Genomic DNA, 18,956 nt, shown 5'->3' on the forward strand with positions numbered 1-18,956 from the left:
AGAACTGATTTGTATGTAATCTACCTGGCGTTTGGGTTTAGAACGAGATAGGGTGGTGGGACAACCGATGAAGAGACCAGCAATCAATAACCAACAAATTTACCTCACGGCTCCTGTCAATGAAGAGCACAAACCCTTCTGTGAGGTCCTTTGGGTTTCGGCCCATACTATCTAAGATGGGCTGAGCCTAGTCTGCTAAATAATTCACGTTTGGACCGACCAGGGTAACGGCGGCTGATCGAACGCGAGATCTTGTCCATCCGTTGTTGGCCGTATAAACGATAGGAGGAGAGGTCACGCCGAACGCCGATCGCCGTCGCCCCTCCTCGCCGTCTCCTAACGCTCACTCTTCTCTTCGATCCATGGCTTCCCTCGACACGGATATCAATATGGTTCCGGCCGGCGAGGGGTCTAACAGCGCTGCTGGGCCGTCAGCGACGGCGTCCTCCTCGTCGAAGAAGCCGAAGAGGTTCGAGATCAAGAAGTGGAATGCTGTCGCCCTTTGGGCCTGGGGTATGTGCCCGATCGACAAACCCTCGTAGCAGCTGGTCTGAATTTTCTTCTTTTAAGGTCTGTTATCCCTGGATCTCTTCGATTAACGAATCGATTTGATGGAATCGCGGCAGATATCGTGGTGGATAACTGTGCTATTTGTAGGAACCACATCATGGACCTCTGTGAGCTATCTTTACCCCACTGTGGTTTCTTAATTTTCTCTGTCTTGTTCTTGTGTATATGAGGGTTACGGTTCCCGATCTCTTTGTTTTATGGGGGGTTTCGACGTTCATGTTTTTTTGCAGGCATCGAATGCCAGGCTAACCAGGCTAGTGCGACTAGCGAAGAGTGCACGGTGGCTTGGGGTATGTATCATATATATATCACAGATTTAAGCTACTCGTGTTGGTTTTAGGGTTTTCTTTCTTTCTTTCTTTCTTTCTTTTTTGTTTTGGGTAACCGTATGAAATGTTCTTTTCTTTTATTAGAATTCGGTTAACAACTGACCGTGTGATGCATCTTGTCCTTGTGATTTTTCCGTTCTTGTTGCTCGAGTGGTAGTGCAGATCACTGTTTTCTTTGCATAGCTTAAGTCTGTCAATGTGTATATATTTGTCTCAACACATGTACTGGTGGTGATGTTGGCAATTAGTGTTATTCTTAGGTCTGAATGCTGTGTCACTGATTCATAGGCAATGATATCTGTTTTGCAAACTTCGGTATCATCTGTAAGAAATCAACTACGATTTACTGATTCAAGTGGTGCTACTTAAAGATGAGCAATATCTAAATTTATGGAAATTTTGTCTTTTGCGAAAAAGGGAATTCATACTCTGGATGTGAAGTATTTTGCTTCTGTTTAGATAGAACACTGAGAAACCTGAAGTATTTTATTTAAATCGTGATTGTGTTTGGATCGATGTTCTGAAAAGCAGTTGCAATATGTGGATGGTCAAGGTATTGCATAACACATATGTTGGATGTAGCTATTTAAGTTAGATGCCATAAGAAAGGTAGAAGCTCTCGGTCATATCAACATGAATCATGTATTTAATACCAAATAATAACGATAATAGATTAAATAATACTAAAGAGGATGAATTTAAATTCTATATACAACTGCATTTTCATGCTTATGCAGTTCATGAGATTTCATATATCCAATGAACCATGTATGGAGACCACATGACCTTATGTGAACATGTCAACGGACTGCATATACATATAATGTCACAAATGCCACAAATACATCTACGTAGTTGTCGTTTTGGCACGTTGGTTTTGATTTTGCTTTTTTTTTTCTAAACTTTGTAAGTTAATGCAGCTGATTTGCATGTTTAGCTCAATCAAACTTTGCTTCGTTCTCGTTATATCTGGTCGAATTTGTTTGGGGTACTAGATTTATTGAAACCAGAGAAAGTGAGTGGTCGCAGAATACCCTGGTTTGATCAATAAAATTACATGTGCGTATGTTGTCGATACGAGTGCATGTGGATATGTGGGAGTTTTTGCATATATTTTACATATGTTTAGTATAAGCTTATATTTGTTTTCTGATGAAATAATATATCAATGCATGACTGGAGAAAAAGAGCACACACTTTATTAAGGTGGAGTTCGAGTTGTTGAGCAAAATGCCTATACACACATTGTATCCAAATAGTGATTTATTGATCGACTGCAATTGGACATGCTTTGCTTGAAACAGGTGTCTGTAATCATGCCTTCCATTTCCATTGTATCAGTCGCTGGCTCAAGACTCGTCAAGTTTGTCCTTTGGGTATCCATTGTTTTGATATTGCCCCCACAAATTTAACTCCTGCAATTGTACATCATGTGGCTGACAAAAACTTTGTACATCTGCAGATAACAGCGAGTGGGAGTTTCAGAAGTATGGTCATTAGAACAGATGACCGCCGCTGCAGATGGTTCCTCCATCATCTTCGATCCTGCTTTAGTAACCATCTTGAAGGAAATCTCTATCTGCTATGTTGCATTTATGTGGATTATTTTTCTATGTTTGTTACTGTGGTCAAGTTTGCACTTGGGATTAACTCGTGCCCATTGAAAAATTTCTATATCAGCTGAACTCATTGCCGATTGATATGGTGAACGCTGCTGTTGCAGTCAAACAAATAGAGGTTAAGCTATACAAGCTGGCAAACACATTGCCGGGACTGGTGGTCGGTCCGACGTGATTGCTTTACATGATTTTGGTTTTAAGTAACAAACACTCATCTTATCATATATACAACAGGGCTTCTTTTCTCAAGTATGGTCTTCCTTGCTGCTACCGCCGTAGCAGCTGTAAATAATGAGCTTTAACGATGGAAATATGGTGTTGTCAACTTCATGTGCTGTCCGGTGGGGTTTTACTTTGAGGTGGCGCTCTGGATGTCGAGATGAAAAAAGGGTTAAGCTTTGGAACGAAAGCTAATTAATAAATTCATGTGATATGGAGGATTTTTCTAATTCTAATCTTAACTTGTAAACAGGTCTGCGGTTGCAACATTTACCTTTTCGGATCGTAAATCCATTCACGGCACTAGGGGTTTGTATCTAAATCCGATCTAAGTAACCTAATGGCCAACAAACCAAACGCCCTTTTGTTAATAGCAAGGGGTATTGCTGCACTGGATATTGGGAGAAAAAGGCAAATCAACTGTTGGCTAGGAGAGGTGGACGTGAATCACTTCTGGCACATTAGGTGTTTTAACCAGAGTTGTGTATGTATATACATATTGTATGTTTAAGAGGGGTTGGCAACGCAGTAACAGGTTGATGCTTCTCATTTCCGCTTGCACAACTGACTTCGGAGGACACCCCAAACCCGGTGGTGGTCACTAAATGATTACTACCTAGCATATGGTCCACGGATGTGGCGCCACCGCCCATTGGTCTCATCCTCCCAGCAGCGACAGTGATGCATTATGATTCGCTACGCGTCAGATGACCTATCACATCTACAAGATTCTAGTGACCGGAGGTGAGAATAGGACACGACTATTGAAGGCTCCGGAGCCCCCAAACAAAAAATTCGGGCCTATTTTGTCGTCCGACTGGTTGACGGTACGCTCACTATCGGTGATCGTACCTGATCTTTTATGGGTCGGGCGGATGCAAGCGTTTTGGGCCGTCGGGAGGGCCTCAATCGGTAGAACTGGGCTGCCACAAGCTCTTATGGCCCAAGATGTTTTGCCAACCTTGCTATCCGAGATACAGACGGTAATCTCCGTCTAATCTCGTGCGCGCCCACCATTCGCGAAATGGATACTTGGCCCGAACGTGGTAAACCGCACAAGGACGTAAGCATCTGAAACGGACGGCGATCCAGCATCCGCATAGAAATCCCACGTCGATGGCCCCACCAAAGGGAACCGCGTTGACGATCTAGAAGCTTTGCACGTGCGCGAGAGCTCGTGCAGGTGATGCTTTACAAGTCGCAGATAGACACGTGTCATTTTCAGAAGCCCTCTAAAAATCATATGCATATTTTGATATGGATTCCCATCACCACCGGTCAGACGAAGAAGCGAAAACTTGATGGTTTTGAGGCCCAAAATTTTTTTTTGAGGCTTTATATCATCGTATTGGCAGGCGGTAAGTCTAGCTGACGGTACTCGTACTTAACATTGTTGCACCCGGCCAGGTCGTGATTATTGGCCTGGAGCCCACTGGGCCACGGCACCGATAGCACTCTCGTCCTCCGAGCTTGATGCCATCACCGGCAGAACGACGATCGTGGTCGACAGACGGATGTAGTGGCGTCCGACGGATGGCAAAGGCGGTGGAGGGTGGCGGCAAAAGGTGGAGGTCAACCCCCCCTTGCGATAACTGATGTTGACAGACGCATCGTATTCGGGTATCGAGAGATGAAAGGGATTCGGGAGAGGTCGCACGGGAGCAGATGGCGATAGGCGTGGAGATCCAGTGCGGCACAGAGAGGGCGGTGGCAACGAAGAGGCGAATGACACGATGCTTTAGGAGTGGCGTAAGCAACCGGCCCTCCGAAAAAGGTAAGATTCTGATCACTCCCGGTGAGAATAAGAATGACCGCCTTGAAGGATTTGACGCTAAAATAATTGTTTTTGGGCCACTTTGTCAACGGACTGGGAACTGTTAAGCTGACCGGAGGTGTCGATTCCTAATGGTTATGTCTAAGGCCGGGTCCGGTGGGACGGTTTTGAGATGATAAGCCCATATAAATATGTCCGTAGAGTCTGGTCACCACAGTGAGAATAAGGAACAGAAAATTGAAGAGTTTTAGACAAGAAAATTTTTTTTTGGCCCACTTTATCATCAGACTGGTGGGCGGTAAACTCACACGAAGGTACTCCTACCCACTCTATGTATATCGGGCCGGCTCAATTATGATTATTGGGTAATCGCATATTGAGCTTAAATCATATGCATGGTACTCGTAGTAGCCCCATCTTGGTTTAAATCCCATACATTCAATTAGTACATTGTCATCTTGTTTTGATCTCCTATGTTTAATTAGTACATTGATTTAGATATGATGCGTTTAATTCGTAGGCTCACGCATGAGAAGAGAAGGAGCGTAGCCGGCTTCTCGACATGAGAAGAGTATGCACGGCGCCATGCGAGGGGATGCGAAATGATAGGACATGATGCAACAGTGCATCGGAAGACGGAGGCGATGGCGAAAGGTGATAGCACGAGATGAGAGGGAGCAAGGGGCAGTCGCAGAAGCCTAAACCATTGGATCGAAGGCGATGCCATCGTGCGACGGCGGCGGTAGAGATGCATTATGATTCACAACACATCAGATGATCCATCACATCTACAAGATTCCAGTGACCGGAGGTGTGAATAAGACGTGGCTATTGAATGCTCTGAGCCCCCCAAAAAAAAATTTCGGCCCTATTTTGTCATCCGACTGGTTGACGGTACGCTCACTCATCGGTGATCGTACCCGATCTTTTATGGGTCAGGCGGAGGCAAGCGTTTCGGGCCTCGCTCGATGGAACTGGGCCTATGCAAGCTCTATGGCCCAAGATGTTTTGGGCCAACTTTGCTATCGGAGCGACAGACGGTAATCACAGTCTAATCTCCTGCGCGCCCACCAGTCGCGAAATGGAAACTTAGCCCGAACGCCGAAAACCGCACACGCCCGCACAAGGACGTAAGCATCTGAAACGGACGGCGATCCAGCATCCGCATAGAAATCCCACGTCGATGGCCCCACCAAAGGGAACCGCGTTGACCATCTAGAAGCTTTGCACGTGCGCGAGAGCTCGCTACCAATGTAAACGCTTACTACTTCCTGTTCGAGAAAGGAGACGACGGACGCGGTGGTCAACATAAGCCGGTCGTCCTCAATTCAAACGCCTTCACGCGTTTCTTTTACCGTCGGCGCTCATGTCAGATTCGCTCCATTCCATGACAAATACACCCCTCGGTCTTTATAAACGCCATCCTTCCCATCGACGAAGCTAACAAAACAGCGAAAGAAGAGAGATGACAACACAACGCCCGGAAGAGCCATCCCTCGCGGCCTGCCTCAGCTTCGGTGGCAGCGCCGCATCCGCTGACGTCCCGGCGGTCGATGACTGTAGCTTCATCACCCACCATGATCCTCCGCGTCACATCGAGTTCCTAGAGGCGGCGGATGAGGACGACGCCGACGACGACTCCAGCGAGGACTTCGAGTTCGCATTCGTGGTGAGGGACCCGGACGCCTCCCCCTCGATCACCGCCGACGAGATATTTTCTGGCGGCCGGATCGTCCCCGCCTACCCCGTCTTCAACCGCGACCTCCTCCTTGCCTCCTCCGGCGCAGAGGAGAGAGAAGCGGCAGCGGAAGCCAACGATATGGCCGACCAAATTCCGCTCCGACGGCTCCTGATCGAGGAGAGGGAAGCACGGTCGGCTTCGACGTCGGCGGAGCCCGAGGCTGTCGGAGAGTACTGCGTGTGGGCGGCGGACCGGTGCAAGAAGAGCGCCTCCACCGGGTCGTCGCTGCGGTGGCGTCTCCGGGACCTGATGATCGGCCGGAGCCAGAGCGACGGGAAGGAGAAGTTCGTGTACCTCGGGGAGGCGCCACCATCGCCCCAGCCAGCAAAGGGGAAGATCGCAAACTCCACTACTAAGGGTGCAGCGGCGACGGCGAAGAGACCGAGTCGGGTGGCGCAGGCGGGTGCGGTCACGGGCCACCGGGTGTACTATGGGAAGGGACCAAACGGGCAAGCGCTGAAGGCACCGCGGCGGTCGTTCTTACCGTACCGCCAAGAGCTCTTCGGGTTGTTCGCTCCAGTGACCGGTCTCCGCCGCTCACATCATCCCTTCTGATTTGAATCTCTTCCGCTTCAATAAATCCCCTTCTTTTTCTGTTTTTTTGGCTACAACATGTAGAGTTTTTGTTTGATTTTTTTTTTCTCCCGTCAAATGTTTCCTTCTGAATACGTAGTGATTGATCGGTTCAAAACCAGAAGATTCTGCTAGCGTAGAACTAATTTGAAGCGTTGAACGAAGAGCTAACTTTATCGAAACAAGAGCACATGGGACAGGATGACTCGGCCTTGAAAACTTGGTGGTGTTCACATTCACGTGACCTCTCTTCCGGGGAATCAGGTGCAAATTCTGTTCGTACTGTTTACTGGAACGGATAGGGAAGGGGAGGAGAGGAGAGGAGAGGGAAAAATCATATGACCACCTTGGTTCTGGTGTTGCTTGAAATCTTATTATTTGGACGAAAGTGATCCCTGGGGATGTTAAGACGATGTTAACTGGTTGTGGAAAAATGATCTCCACATCCCCGGCTTCCATTACTAGACTCTTTTGTAAGGGTCAGACGCATATGCTACAAAGCGAGGTTGATCTTGTTTGATCCTAACAGAAACCTACGTGATTGCCCTTCTCTACAAAATTGAAGGTATTCTACGAGCAAGTACTTCGAACGTATGTCGTATCTGCATAAGGGTCCCAAGAACTTTCACTTGTATTTATGGTAGAAGCCGCGGTGAGGATCTGTGATCTTCACTCAGAGTTGTCATGTCGTACGTGCAAAAAACCATGAGGCACCAAGTCCACAGTTGCGGTGGTACCAGGCTGAGAACAGCACCAAAATAACTGGTAATCTGCATTGTCAAACGAAACATTAGTAGGTTAACTTGCATTTAGTATACAACAACACATCACATTAATCTCAGTATTGAAACCATGATACAGTCATCAAGGCTCTTACGAGGACGTAGAAGTCGAGAGGCGGCAGGCAGGCGTATCTCATCCAGAAAAAGTCATTAAGGCAGCAGGTAGCATATAGAGCGAAGGATACGTGCGGGTCACGTCCGGTCGCCAGCATTTGCTACGATGGTCATGACAGATTCACATAAACCCATTAAAGATGAGAGAGTTGTCAGAATAGCCCAGAAGACGGACATGATCCAATCTTCTTTTAAGTTTAGACTAGCTGAGACAAATGGAACACTGCTTGAAGAGAGATGTTTTCACCAAATTCATGTGTGACATCGAACACATGTAGTTAGAAAGACTGCCATCACATCAAAAATGCATCTAGAAAGTTCTACAAAATTGGTACAAAATTGGAAAACTGAAAGATTGGCATCGATTTATAAAAAACATGAGTACAATTATACATGTTTCTCAATGCATAACGTTGATTAGCCTCTTTACAATATACATATTTCTTTTCTGTTTTACAATATCGAAACAGATATTTACTATACATAATTAATAGCTAATTTTGTGGCATTTGATGTGCTATATATTTTTGCGCTAGAGATAGCATTGATGGCTTGAATCAAATATTGAGATGAGAAAACAGAGTCCTTCCCCGGTTAGGAAAAGTCTGGTCTTACCAGAAATGCAAGCGGCGCCGCATACATGCACGAGCCAAAGATGACACAGGGGATCCCCACGATGAGCGACCTCTTCTCATGCGTGTGTGCTACCTGTAGCACCACCACTACCAGCATCGTCATGACCACCAACTCTGCTGCCAACACCTTCAGCACCTTCAGCTGATGAGCGTTAATTCACAAAAGAAATTCTCCATCATCGTCATGCCAAAGATCCAGGAAACTGGTATAGATATATGTAGAAAAAGGAAGGAAGGTCATAGACACACGCGGATTTCGCGGGCAGCATAAATCAAGAAGATGGTGAGGTAGACAGACTGGAGGAAGAGACCGATGGCGTTGCTGGTAAGCACGAGGCAGCTGTTGGGGTGGACGATGGGAAGGCCATACAACACCCAGAGCATGCACTTGAAGAGTATCGTGAGCTCGGGGATCGGGAGGTACTGCTCCACCGCCTTTTTCTTTATTATGTTCTTGAACGTCGGCCTGCAAGCATCACAATAACACAGCCCAAACATAGCAATCGGAACTTTCTGGGTTCGAACCGAAACCCCGGAGAGAAACGGAAAGAGGCATAGGAGATTACACACGGGAGAGGAACAAACCGAGGGAGACGGCATTGCCTGTGAAAAGAAGAAACAATTAGCACATCCAAAATTGAAATCTACCGAACGAAAAATCGATTGGAATATTTGGTCGGGTTTATTTCAAGATCGCAAATCAAATAATATTTGTTGGTGATTTTAGATCGACAGGCAACGCGATTCTGGATTAGTCAGTGAAATCTTCATCATTCACCTAAAAGAATAGAGAACATCAAGAAAGAGAGAGAGTAGCCGAAACGAAGGATAAACCATGAATCGAAGAGACTGGGCTTAGGGTTAGTTAGATACATGAATAAATATGAATATATACCTGCGATTCCCATGATGTCGCGTACGATCGTCGCCATGTCGCGCCTAGCTAGCTCGAAAACCCAACCTAGCGGGATGAGCAAAACAAAGAACGGAAATCTGATCAAAGAGGAGAGGGAAAGAGAGCTCCAAATCCACGAAGAGGAGTAAAGCGATGAAGATGGAAAACCAAAAGAAGAAGGCGAGGTGGATTTTGAAATGAGGTAGGCGGCGGCGGCGGAGGAGCGTCGTCTCATCCTTCTTCTCGGGGTTCCCTCGCTCTCCTTCCTCTTCTTTGCTCTCTCCTCTCTTTTGACTCGCATGGAGGGTTGGTTATATAGGAAGAAGGCTTGGCGGTTTCTGAACGCCCCAACTCTTGTTATTATTTACGCCTTGATGCCATTCTCGGGTAGAGGATGTTTCAGCGTGGGACGCGCGGCAGCACGTCGAGTGAGGGCAGGTTGTTTTGCTTACCAGTCTTCACTTCAGTTACTCATTGTTGTTTTCCCCCCGTTTGATCCAAACATAATTCGTTCGTCAGGTTTACTAACAACCTTGTCATTTTAATTATATTTAATGCTCTCTTTTTTGTTTAATTTCACTATGATACAGTATTCTATAGAATGTATTCTAATGATAGACGTTTCATAAGAAGCCATCTCTTATATCTATCATCTGTTCTTATCTCAACTCAAAAAATAAAACCAAATAAGAAACAAGAAACAATCATTGCTCAGATCAACATAAGAGCGAGCATCTATCCAAATTTATGAACCTAAGATAACAATGAAACGAGACGTTTTCATTGATTCCCGAGCGGAGTACGAGAATTAGACATTGGAAGCCGTGGGCAGCTCAACTTCAGCCTTGGTGCCTGCTTTCGGTGTGGATTTGTAGTAGCATGCATAGAGAATCAACTGTGCCAGGCCGAAAAGAGCACCCAAACCATTGGGAATCTGCGTCGGAAGACAAAAGACGATCACATCAGCTTGCACCGTAGCATGGACATCACAGTGTCAAATTCATGTCGGAGCGAGGCGCTTACCACGAGGTTGATGTCGAATGGGAGGAAGGCATAGCTGGTCCAGACGACACCATTGAGGAAGCTAGCAAGAGAGAGGGTAAAGGGCATGTACTGGACGCTTTTGGTCTGAATGACCATTTTCTGCACGATTCATCATGTACATATCATAAAGACCATTTTTAGATAAGAGAGACATCATAGAATCCAAGAACATGGACGTTCAATCAATCAACATTTAATGTGGGCTAAAATGAATCAGGTCACGCATCCGATCGACGAGATTCGTCCACGTGATGCTATGTGTTGCATCAAACATATGTACATACATTTAGATGGTCATTATTTGATCACGTCAAAGATCTAGTCCCTGAGGTTTCACGATAACTCAAATCAAGATTCACGCAGAGAGAGATGAGGTTTAGAATTGCTATGGACTTCTTACCATGACCGAAAGAGGCGAAGCATACATGCACGTGCCGAAAATGATAGCGAAGATCCCTACGATGAGCGACCGCTTCTCGTGAGTGTGGGCTGTCAGGAGCACCACCACCACCACCACCGTCATGAACGACACCTCTGCGGCCAATATCTTCGACACCTTCAACTGAAGTACGTCCATCGGCAAAAGAAATACCTCGTCATTGTCACTATAGAAGGGGCGGAAATGCATAGAAAAAGAAAAGAAGGGTCATGTTGTGGGTACGCGGCCTTGGCGGGGAGCATAAACGAAGAATATGACGAGGTAGATCGCCTCGAGGATGAGGCCGATGCCGTTGATGGTGACGACGAGGATGCTGTTGGGGTGGACGATGGGGAGGCCATAGAACACCCAGAACATGCAATTGAGGACTGTCGCGAGGTAGGGGATCGGAGAGAAATCCTCCACCGCCTTTCTCTTGATTATTCTTATGAATGTCGGCCTGTGGGCGTTGCAGCGTCACAACCGCATCTTTATAAGTTCCGCCCAAACGAACAGTTCGACAACAACAAAAAAAGGAGAGGGAGGCATTATATAGAGCTTACACAGGGGAGAGGAACAAGCCGAAGGAGATGATGTTGCCTGTAATCAAAAGAGGTAAACAGCACATAAGGAAACGAACATTGATGGGATTATTTGGACATCATTCGGTGATTTCAGATATGACAAAAGCTTGCTGTTTTCGCGATCAAAATCTTGTAGATTGACTTTGTTGGTGAAAAATTAGGAGGGGAAAAAGATTAGCAAAAATAAATCACTAGGGTTCTTTTCAAGTTTAGAGAAATTGATGGATGGATGAATACCTATGACCCCCAGGACGCTGCGGATCGCTTGCTGGCTCATCACCATCTTGGCGAGTGGCTAACTTGGACTGAAACCCTAGCAAACCAGACGACCAAGAATAAGAAAGGAGACAAGGTTAAAGAGGAAAGGCGGAAACAACATGGGATCTGAGGACCGAAGCGAAGCGATGAAGGCGCGCACCCAAAAGGAAGAAGAAGAAGAAGAAGAAGAAGTCTAGGTTGATCTCGGAGAAGGGTCGCCTCCGCTTTGTCTTCCTCGAACTCTTCTTGAAAGCTTCCGTTTCGATGCGCTCTCTTTAAGTGGGGAGATTCGCTTGAGTTCATGTTGGGGGGCTTTTATTAACGTATCAACGCCGCGATACGATCCGATGACTCGATATGTGAAAGATATGTTGCCTTTCAAGTCTCCCGGCCGGTTCAGGGTTTCGCGTCACTCACACGTCGTGGCCACCTGGCCGTGGCTGTGGGACTCGGAAGGGCCCCATATATGACCAATCACGAGATGGGTGGGAGGGAGGGTTCATCGTTGACCGAGGTGCGGGAAATGAATTTAGCATCTGTTTCTCGTTGATTTGGATAATGGATTCAGTTGCCTTCATCGTAATTTCCTGCGGTGTGGATAAGGATATTTACCGATAATACGAGCATCACCAAATTTGGGCCGTTGGATAAGCGTCTAATCACCGATTGGTATCGTGACGGTTGCGGCGCGCGGGCGCGGGCGCGGGCGCGGGTGCGGGCATGAGAGATACGTGAACAAACTCGTATTTTTTTCTGTTACTTGCGTATTATTATGCCACTGCATAACTGCCTCGCGGTGGGAGGTCCCCTGTGGGACCCGCCTGCGGACCCAATACAACTTCCAATGACAACAAGCGTAAGAAGCCGTGTTCCTGATATTTCAATCGTGTCTTTAAGTATAATAGCATAATCTATGAGTGCTAAGAGATGAAAGGCATCATCGCCGCATGGGCATTTGGCACTTGATTTTATATTACCTAACCCGGATGAGTTAGCCATACCATCTAAGTGCAAACCGAGGTTCAACAATGTTAACTACTTACACGTGATAGGGAATAATTTGGCGCTACCCGAATGTCGACAGATAATATCCACCAAGGAGCCGACGTGGAATAATGTAACGTGTGATAACATAAAAACATAGTGGATGTGGCAAAAAGCGTACAACCGACCCCGTAGCATCCGAAGCCATACGGGCCGACCAGCTTCATCCAAACCATATAAGTCCGCGTCACATTAGTGTGATGAACAAAGTGTCGACGACCATTAACAACCCACGTATGATTGACCCACCTCCGCAGGTATAAATATCAACTCCTCCCAGCCTAGAAGGGAGGAGGATCTTTTGATACCAAAAACTCTACTTACTAATTTAAACATCGAATGGGTCGAGTTGAGAAATCCCTCTCCTGACATCGATCTATTGTGTAGGATCGTAGCATGGACAATACCTATCAAGCTCCACCTTGGATCGACCATGAAGGCATAACAAAAGCCTAGGACCAGCCTCTCGACCCGACCTCAATCCCTTAGTCTCCTTTTCCTAAAGAGCCACATGAGCGTCCTTGTACTTTCGGCATAGGACCAAGCTATACTGACTCTCGGGCGATGGCATAAGGTTGCACAACATGTACGATGAAAACATATGGATGATACCAAAATGATCATTTCCATAATATGTAATAATGTGATAAAAAATGACTAGCTTAATGTACTTCATTTTAGAGTGAAATACAATATTAACACATAGATATATTTTTTCGATATTATCATAATATATAGAAAGAGGATTAGATATTATGATAAATATTTCATATAATAATGATTGAATCTAACAAAGTTTAATAATTATATAAACAACCGCTCGATATTCAGTGAAGATCTTATAATATAATGTTATTTATTAAAACTCCAAGAGATTGGATTGATAAAAAAAAAAATGATATAAGCACTAGTAGATATCTTATCATCTTTATTATCAGTCTAATCGACTTCCAAAAAATGTATGAAGCAATAGAGGAGAGTTGTTTTGAAAAAATAAGCCATGATCAATAATACACTTGAAGTACTGAAAAAGATATTTAATGATTGTCTAATGATTCAAAGTAGGCTTACGCATAAATTAAGATAATTTATTCACTGTATCTATAATGTTTGGACGAGTAAATGTCATATACGCGATAATTAGATCCTTAAAAGAAGAATGTTTTAAGCAATTATGTCATTCTTGAAATGAAACCTTGATAGTGGCCAAAACAAAAATGAATTTGGATGGTGCACCACTCATAGACTCCATCTCTATTTGGCCCCTCTATAAGATATGCTCCCGTGTTAGATCATTTACAACAAATGAAGTGATTAAAAATTTAATAAAAATATTATTAGAAGAATATAATTTATGAATAAATATTATGTTCTTTTTCATATGAGGAACACAAATAATATTAGAAAGTAAAAAAGATTTTAAAGAAGAGAAAAATTATGCAAAACTTGTATGAGTTATTTTGAGACATTTATCATCACCCATCATGATATCATCTAAACCATCATAATTTGAATAAAGAGATAGGCTATTCAAATTAGACGTGGCATGATGAGAAGCTCAAGAATTAACAAGTTAGTTTAATGAAGGTTGAAAAGATTGTGCAACAAAGTGAGCACACGATGGTAGTAATGAAAACCGAGTAGATGATGCAGTAGGAAATGTAGAATAAGTTAGGTATCAAGGTTGAAATATCCATCAAATAGGAGCATGCATGCATTGATATTAATAATATGCTCTTGCAAGTCACATATTTGATATGTGACTCTATTGTTAAATTGTTGGTCGAATTTGTTGATACTTTTGTTATGACGTTAGTGAATGTTGTCTCCAAAACATGTTGCCTTTAGAATAATTATTTGGATGATTATCTTGCTGGTGATGGATCATGCTTTTATTGCTAATATTAGTTTTGTTAGCAAAATTGATGATAATAGAAACAACATAATGACTCTTGCTTAAGATACAATTCATAGTTAGAAAGCTCGAGTATGAATTATAGCCAAAATCTCCTTGTAATTTGAACCAAAACTATTTATTACATGAAAAATGATTTATTGCATTAGTCGTGCATCCACTTGAGTTTAGATAATCTATTTGTAGTTAAAAATAGATTAAAGAGAGTTTCTCGAAGTTGCATTATGCGACTACTAGATTGGTTGATACACATTATTATAATCTTGGACCATACTTCATAAGAAAATTTTATAAAGGTTACGTAGGGAATAATTTAAGGAGAGAGAGAGACGTACGGATATTCCTTCTAAGAAGATGATCTTAACGGATCCAAAAAAATATATTTAGGATTTATAACTTCAAGATTATTCTCTCTAATCATTTACGAAGAAAGTGATGGTGTCATCAACATAAACCATAAAGACAAAATAAATAAGTATATCAAGAGGTATAATTTATGAATGTGAATTTAAGAAAAGCTTGGTCGGCAAGTTAATAGAGACAATAGTATTTTCAAGAATAAAAGAATTAGAGATGATATAAAATGAGTAACCAGAAGCATTACCGAATATGTCCAAAAGTGAAAATGATAAAAATTTGAAATAGCTTACACGAGAGAGAGAGAGGCTTGCTAAAGAAGCATAAAATTCAATAGAAATTATAATACTACTTTCAACCACGATGAGGTACAAAACAACAATAACAAATAAAAAATAAAAAAAGCACCTTGGAGCAATTATGGCTCTGATAGCATGGCTAGCTAAATTTTATTAATATTAGTATGAATTTATATATACAAGAAGAGATTACAAAAATGATAATTACATAATTTCTTGACAATAATAAATATAAAATATTTACTGAATCATTTCATAATATAGAAGATCATATTGAAATCATGATCTTCATTATTGATAGAATCATTAAAATATGTTATCATAATTTTTTGATTTAGAATAATGATAACATAATATCAAAATATTGAGAAAATCATGATAATCTTATCATGATTTATCTTTCTCAATAATATCTTTTCTATTTCTAATACAGTAAGTTTTTAACTATGAAAAAACAGAAGAAAAAAAAACTAATTCTGATCGCATAAGCTTCTCAGAGAGAAGAAGATAGTATGCGACGTCTCGGAAGGGACAACCCCTGCAACGGTCCAGTGAACAACACAAATTTTACACGCATCGGATCGGAAAGAGAGTAAGCAGAACGTTAAATGCTCTGGTGCATCTCAATGTCGGACTTGGGTTCCGCTCGCGGTGTGGCCTTGTAGTAGCATGCATAAAGGACCAACTGTGAGAGGGCCAAGAGAGTACCCAAGCCATTGGGAATCTGCCATCGCAAAGCCAATAAAAAAACATGAGTAGTTTAACTTACACGGTCTATGCGACCATCACGGTGGGAAATGCATGTTAGAGCAAGGTCCTTACCAGGATGTTGATGTCAAAGGGAAGGAAAGCATAAGTCGTCCAGCAAATACCATTAAGAAAGCTAGCACAAGAGAGGCTGAAGGGCATGTACTTGACACTTTTGGTCTGGACGACCAGTTTCTGCCAGAGTAACCATCAAGAGATCATTAAGATAAGAGATATCATAAAATCCCAGATAAACGGTCATCTAGCGAATGGATGCTAGCTGAAACTCTAGCACATTGTTCGAAGAGATTCGTATACATACAATGCTGCGAGATGGTTAGCATGAAACATATTAATTATTGGATCACGTACAAACTAGACAAATTGATGTGATACTTCATGAGATTTAGCAAGATTGCTACACCAAATAGTTACTGATTTTGTGGCATTTGTGGTGCTATATATATAGTGGAAATAGAGGAAAGGCCTCAGCATAGGTATACAGCGCTAGAGATAGGTAGATGATTTCAAATATTACTACTTAGGAGGTAGTGTTGGTACTCTATCTGACATGCGCAAGGAGCTTATTAGCAAGCTATTTAATGCTTAACTAAATGAAAGCATAACAAAAAGACAACCCTACTTGATGACTAATGTCAAGACCCACCTCCTGTCACCACAACCTAAGCTTTCGAATTGATCTGAGTCGGGGAAAGTGTGGCCTTACCATGACTGAAAGCGGAGCGGCATACATGCACGTGCCGAAGATGATACAGAGAATCCCAACGATGAGCGTCCTCCTCTCGTAGGTGTGTGCCACCAGGAGCACCACCACTACCACCACCACCACGAATGCTATCTCGGCCGCCAACACCTTGACCACCTTCAACTGATGTTTGTTCGGTCACGTAAGAAAGCCTTCATCCAAAAGAAGGGGTGGGTAGAAATGTATATAGAGAACGGAAAGAAGGTCATGTCGTGCATACGCGGCCTTGGGCGTTGGAGTAAATTAAGAAGATGGTGAGGTAGACGGACTCGAATGTGAGACCGATGCTGTTGATGGTGATGACGAGGAGGCTGTTGGGGTGGACGAACGGGAGGCCGTAGAATATCCAGAGCATGCAGTTGAGAGCTGTCGCGAGGTAGGGGACGGGGGAGAACTGCTCCACCGTCCCTTTCTTGATTATTTGCACGAATGTGGGGCTGTAGACGTTGCAGTAGCGATCAGATCAGATCTGGTTTCTTCGAACGCTCATAAAATAGGAAGAAAAAAGACGGAGGAAAAACAATTCGAGGGAAAGGGATATCAGAGCTTACAGAGGGGAGAGGAACAGACCACAGGAGATGACATTGCCTGTGATCCAAAGAAAAAAGTATACTCAACAAGAATCAAGAGATGCAAATTGTTAGAAATATTGCCTCGATCTTTCCCAAAATCGAAAAGGAAAAAATCAACGAAATATCCGTCGGTCAAAAAAAAAAAAAGAAAGAAAAATTCGAGAGGGCTAAGCTCATTTTTCCCTCGCGAGAAAAAGGAGAACAAAGCATAGCTCTAGTGTTGGATTCGACTGATGTGTACCTATGACTCCAATGATGCTGCGGATTGTATTCTCGCTCATCACCATCTTGGGGACTCGAACCCTAGCAAATGAGATGACGAAAAGGAAACAAGGGGATCGCATCAGAGCGGAAGAACGGAGGAAACATCAGGCCCGACCGATGCATCACCTGGAAAGAAGAAGGCGAGGTCGATCGTGGGTCGGCGACGGACTTCGCGATGAGGTATTTCCTGCGTCTTCGGTTTGTTGAGCTCCTCTTTCTCCTCGGTTCTGCTCTCGCTCCCTCGCTCGCTCGGTTCCGTTGACGGGAGTGCATGGTGGGGGTTTTATAGGTGGCTAGGCGTCAGGAGGGCCGTTGCACCGCAGAGTGAAATAACCCGTGTAGTTGTCATTAATTACAGATCGAATGCCATTTGCTTTTGCTTCGCTTACCGATCGCACCGCCCCTACATCCGTCGCGCTGATGTGGCCAACGTAGTGCTCCTCGCTTGCCATCACTCCGCTCGATCAAGCGGGTGGTGGACGAGAGGGTGACGCCTCTGAGGAAATTATATTTTTATTTGTTTCTCATAATTGCAGGTGTGTCGCTTGTCGAATCCCGATGCTTAATTCTTCCGAGGGTCGTCGAATCCAAATTTTTTTTTTTTTTGGTTTATTTTGATATGAGCATGGGAAATTGGGACAAAATTATATCATAAATACCGGTGATTCCTTATCCTATTGATGGAGTGTTGACCCAAAGAACAAGTGAGTCAGAATAAATAAGGATTTGACCGATTCAGGAGAGCGCATTTGAGGGACCACTGACGAGAGAGTTACCACCTTTCCACTATAAGTAACAAAAGATTCCGGAATATGACAAAATATTGTATGGTTTTTAGAAGCTTTTGGAGACTGCAAAAACATTATCTTTTAGGTTAAGAAATTTACTGTATGAAATGAAAAACAAGAAATATTTTTACATTGGTTCACGCCCATCTGCTCATCTTGCCATTTTTTGTTTTTGTATCCATAGCATCAAATAATCTTAAGCTCTTCCACAAAATCATATATTAGACATTGTGTTCCTTTTGTCGGGTGTTCTTCGAAGGGTTCCAACATTTCCATGTATGGTATGTTTACTTGTTATTCAAATTACATGTTTGATAATGTTTAACTAAGCATAAAAATAAAAATTCCAGCTGCAGTTGACTGAAGTTAAATAGGCTCGTGATTGAACGTCACAAAACAAGAGCGACAAAGTAGTCTTCCAAGACCAAAATTTTTCCTTCCAATGATTGGGCGTGATCCCATTTTGGGTTGTTGGGTGTCACACGAATCATGAAAACTAATCAAGCACATGACAACGCGGTATAGGGAGTGTCCAAATCATTGTCACTTCACGCGCAAGAGTGATGCGGATCAAACCATGGGATTGATTACATTATGTGTCTTGCATAATACACAACCGGGGACTACAGTGAATTTATAAAGAAGGCAA

The 18,956-nt window shown here is 43.5% G+C and overlaps 5 protein-coding genes and 1 long non-coding RNA gene across 6 annotated transcripts; 2 read left to right on the forward strand and 4 right to left on the reverse strand.

Annotated features, from left to right (window-relative positions):
• The first annotated feature begins 225 nt into the window (after nt 1-225).
• Nucleotides 226-2,599, forward strand: LOC103987360 (RING-box protein 1a). The gene is made up of 5 exons (XM_009405644.3): nt 226-513; nt 627-677; nt 801-860; nt 2,204-2,275; nt 2,362-2,599. The coding sequence occupies exons 1-5, from the start codon at nt 363-365 to the stop codon at nt 2,397-2,399; spliced, it is 372 nt and encodes a 123-aa protein (XP_009403919.2). The 5' UTR covers nt 226-362; the 3' UTR covers nt 2,400-2,599.
• Nucleotides 2,600-5,953: 3,354 nt separating this feature from the next.
• Nucleotides 5,954-6,949, forward strand: LOC135639523 (uncharacterized). The gene has a single exon (XM_065153302.1). It carries the CDS (start codon nt 5,977-5,979, stop codon nt 6,805-6,807), a length of 831 nt encoding a protein of 276 aa, XP_065009374.1. The 5' UTR covers nt 5,954-5,976; the 3' UTR covers nt 6,808-6,949.
• A 427-nt stretch (nt 6,950-7,376) lies between these two features.
• On the reverse strand, nt 7,377-8,854 carry LOC135640774 (bidirectional sugar transporter SWEET6b-like). Its single transcript, XM_065155508.1, has 5 exons — nt 8,606-8,854; nt 8,337-8,498; nt 7,703-7,822; nt 7,530-7,595; nt 7,377-7,427 (listed from the first exon to the last, which is right to left on the reverse strand). The coding sequence occupies exons 1-5, from the start codon at nt 8,852-8,854 to the stop codon at nt 7,377-7,379; spliced, it is 648 nt and encodes a 215-aa protein (XP_065011580.1).
• Nucleotides 8,855-8,922: 68 nt separating this feature from the next.
• On the reverse strand, nt 8,923-9,498 carry LOC135639524 (uncharacterized). Its single transcript, XR_010496978.1, has 3 exons — nt 9,420-9,498; nt 9,252-9,317; nt 8,923-8,959 (listed from the first exon to the last, which is right to left on the reverse strand). It is a non-coding gene; the product is annotated as an uncharacterized LOC135639524 (long non-coding RNA).
• Nucleotides 9,499-10,059: 561 nt separating this feature from the next.
• Nucleotides 10,060-11,611, reverse strand: LOC135640775 (bidirectional sugar transporter SWEET6a-like). The gene is made up of 6 exons (XM_065155509.1): nt 11,535-11,611; nt 11,277-11,313; nt 10,957-11,173; nt 10,696-10,857; nt 10,275-10,394; nt 10,060-10,185 (listed from the first exon to the last, which is right to left on the reverse strand). Exons 1-6 carry the CDS (start codon nt 11,578-11,580, stop codon nt 10,060-10,062), a joined length of 708 nt encoding a protein of 235 aa, XP_065011581.1. The 5' UTR covers nt 11,581-11,611.
• Nucleotides 11,612-15,694: 4,083 nt separating this feature from the next.
• LOC135640338 (bidirectional sugar transporter SWEET5-like) lies at nt 15,695-17,764 on the reverse strand. Its single transcript, XM_065154664.1, has 7 exons — nt 17,646-17,764; nt 17,497-17,558; nt 17,235-17,271; nt 16,904-17,120; nt 16,645-16,806; nt 15,993-16,112; nt 15,695-15,894 (listed from the first exon to the last, which is right to left on the reverse strand). Exons 2-7 carry the CDS (start codon nt 17,540-17,542, stop codon nt 15,775-15,777), a joined length of 702 nt encoding a protein of 233 aa, XP_065010736.1. The 5' UTR covers nt 17,543-17,558; nt 17,646-17,764; the 3' UTR covers nt 15,695-15,774.
• Between the last annotated feature and the right edge of the window lie 1,192 nt (nt 17,765-18,956).

The sequence above is a fragment of the Musa acuminata genome, chromosome BXJ3-6, assembly GCF_036884655.1.
Source record: "Musa acuminata AAA Group cultivar baxijiao chromosome BXJ3-6, Cavendish_Baxijiao_AAA, whole genome shotgun sequence".
Lineage (NCBI taxonomy): Eukaryota > Viridiplantae > Streptophyta > Magnoliopsida > Zingiberales > Musaceae > Musa > Musa acuminata.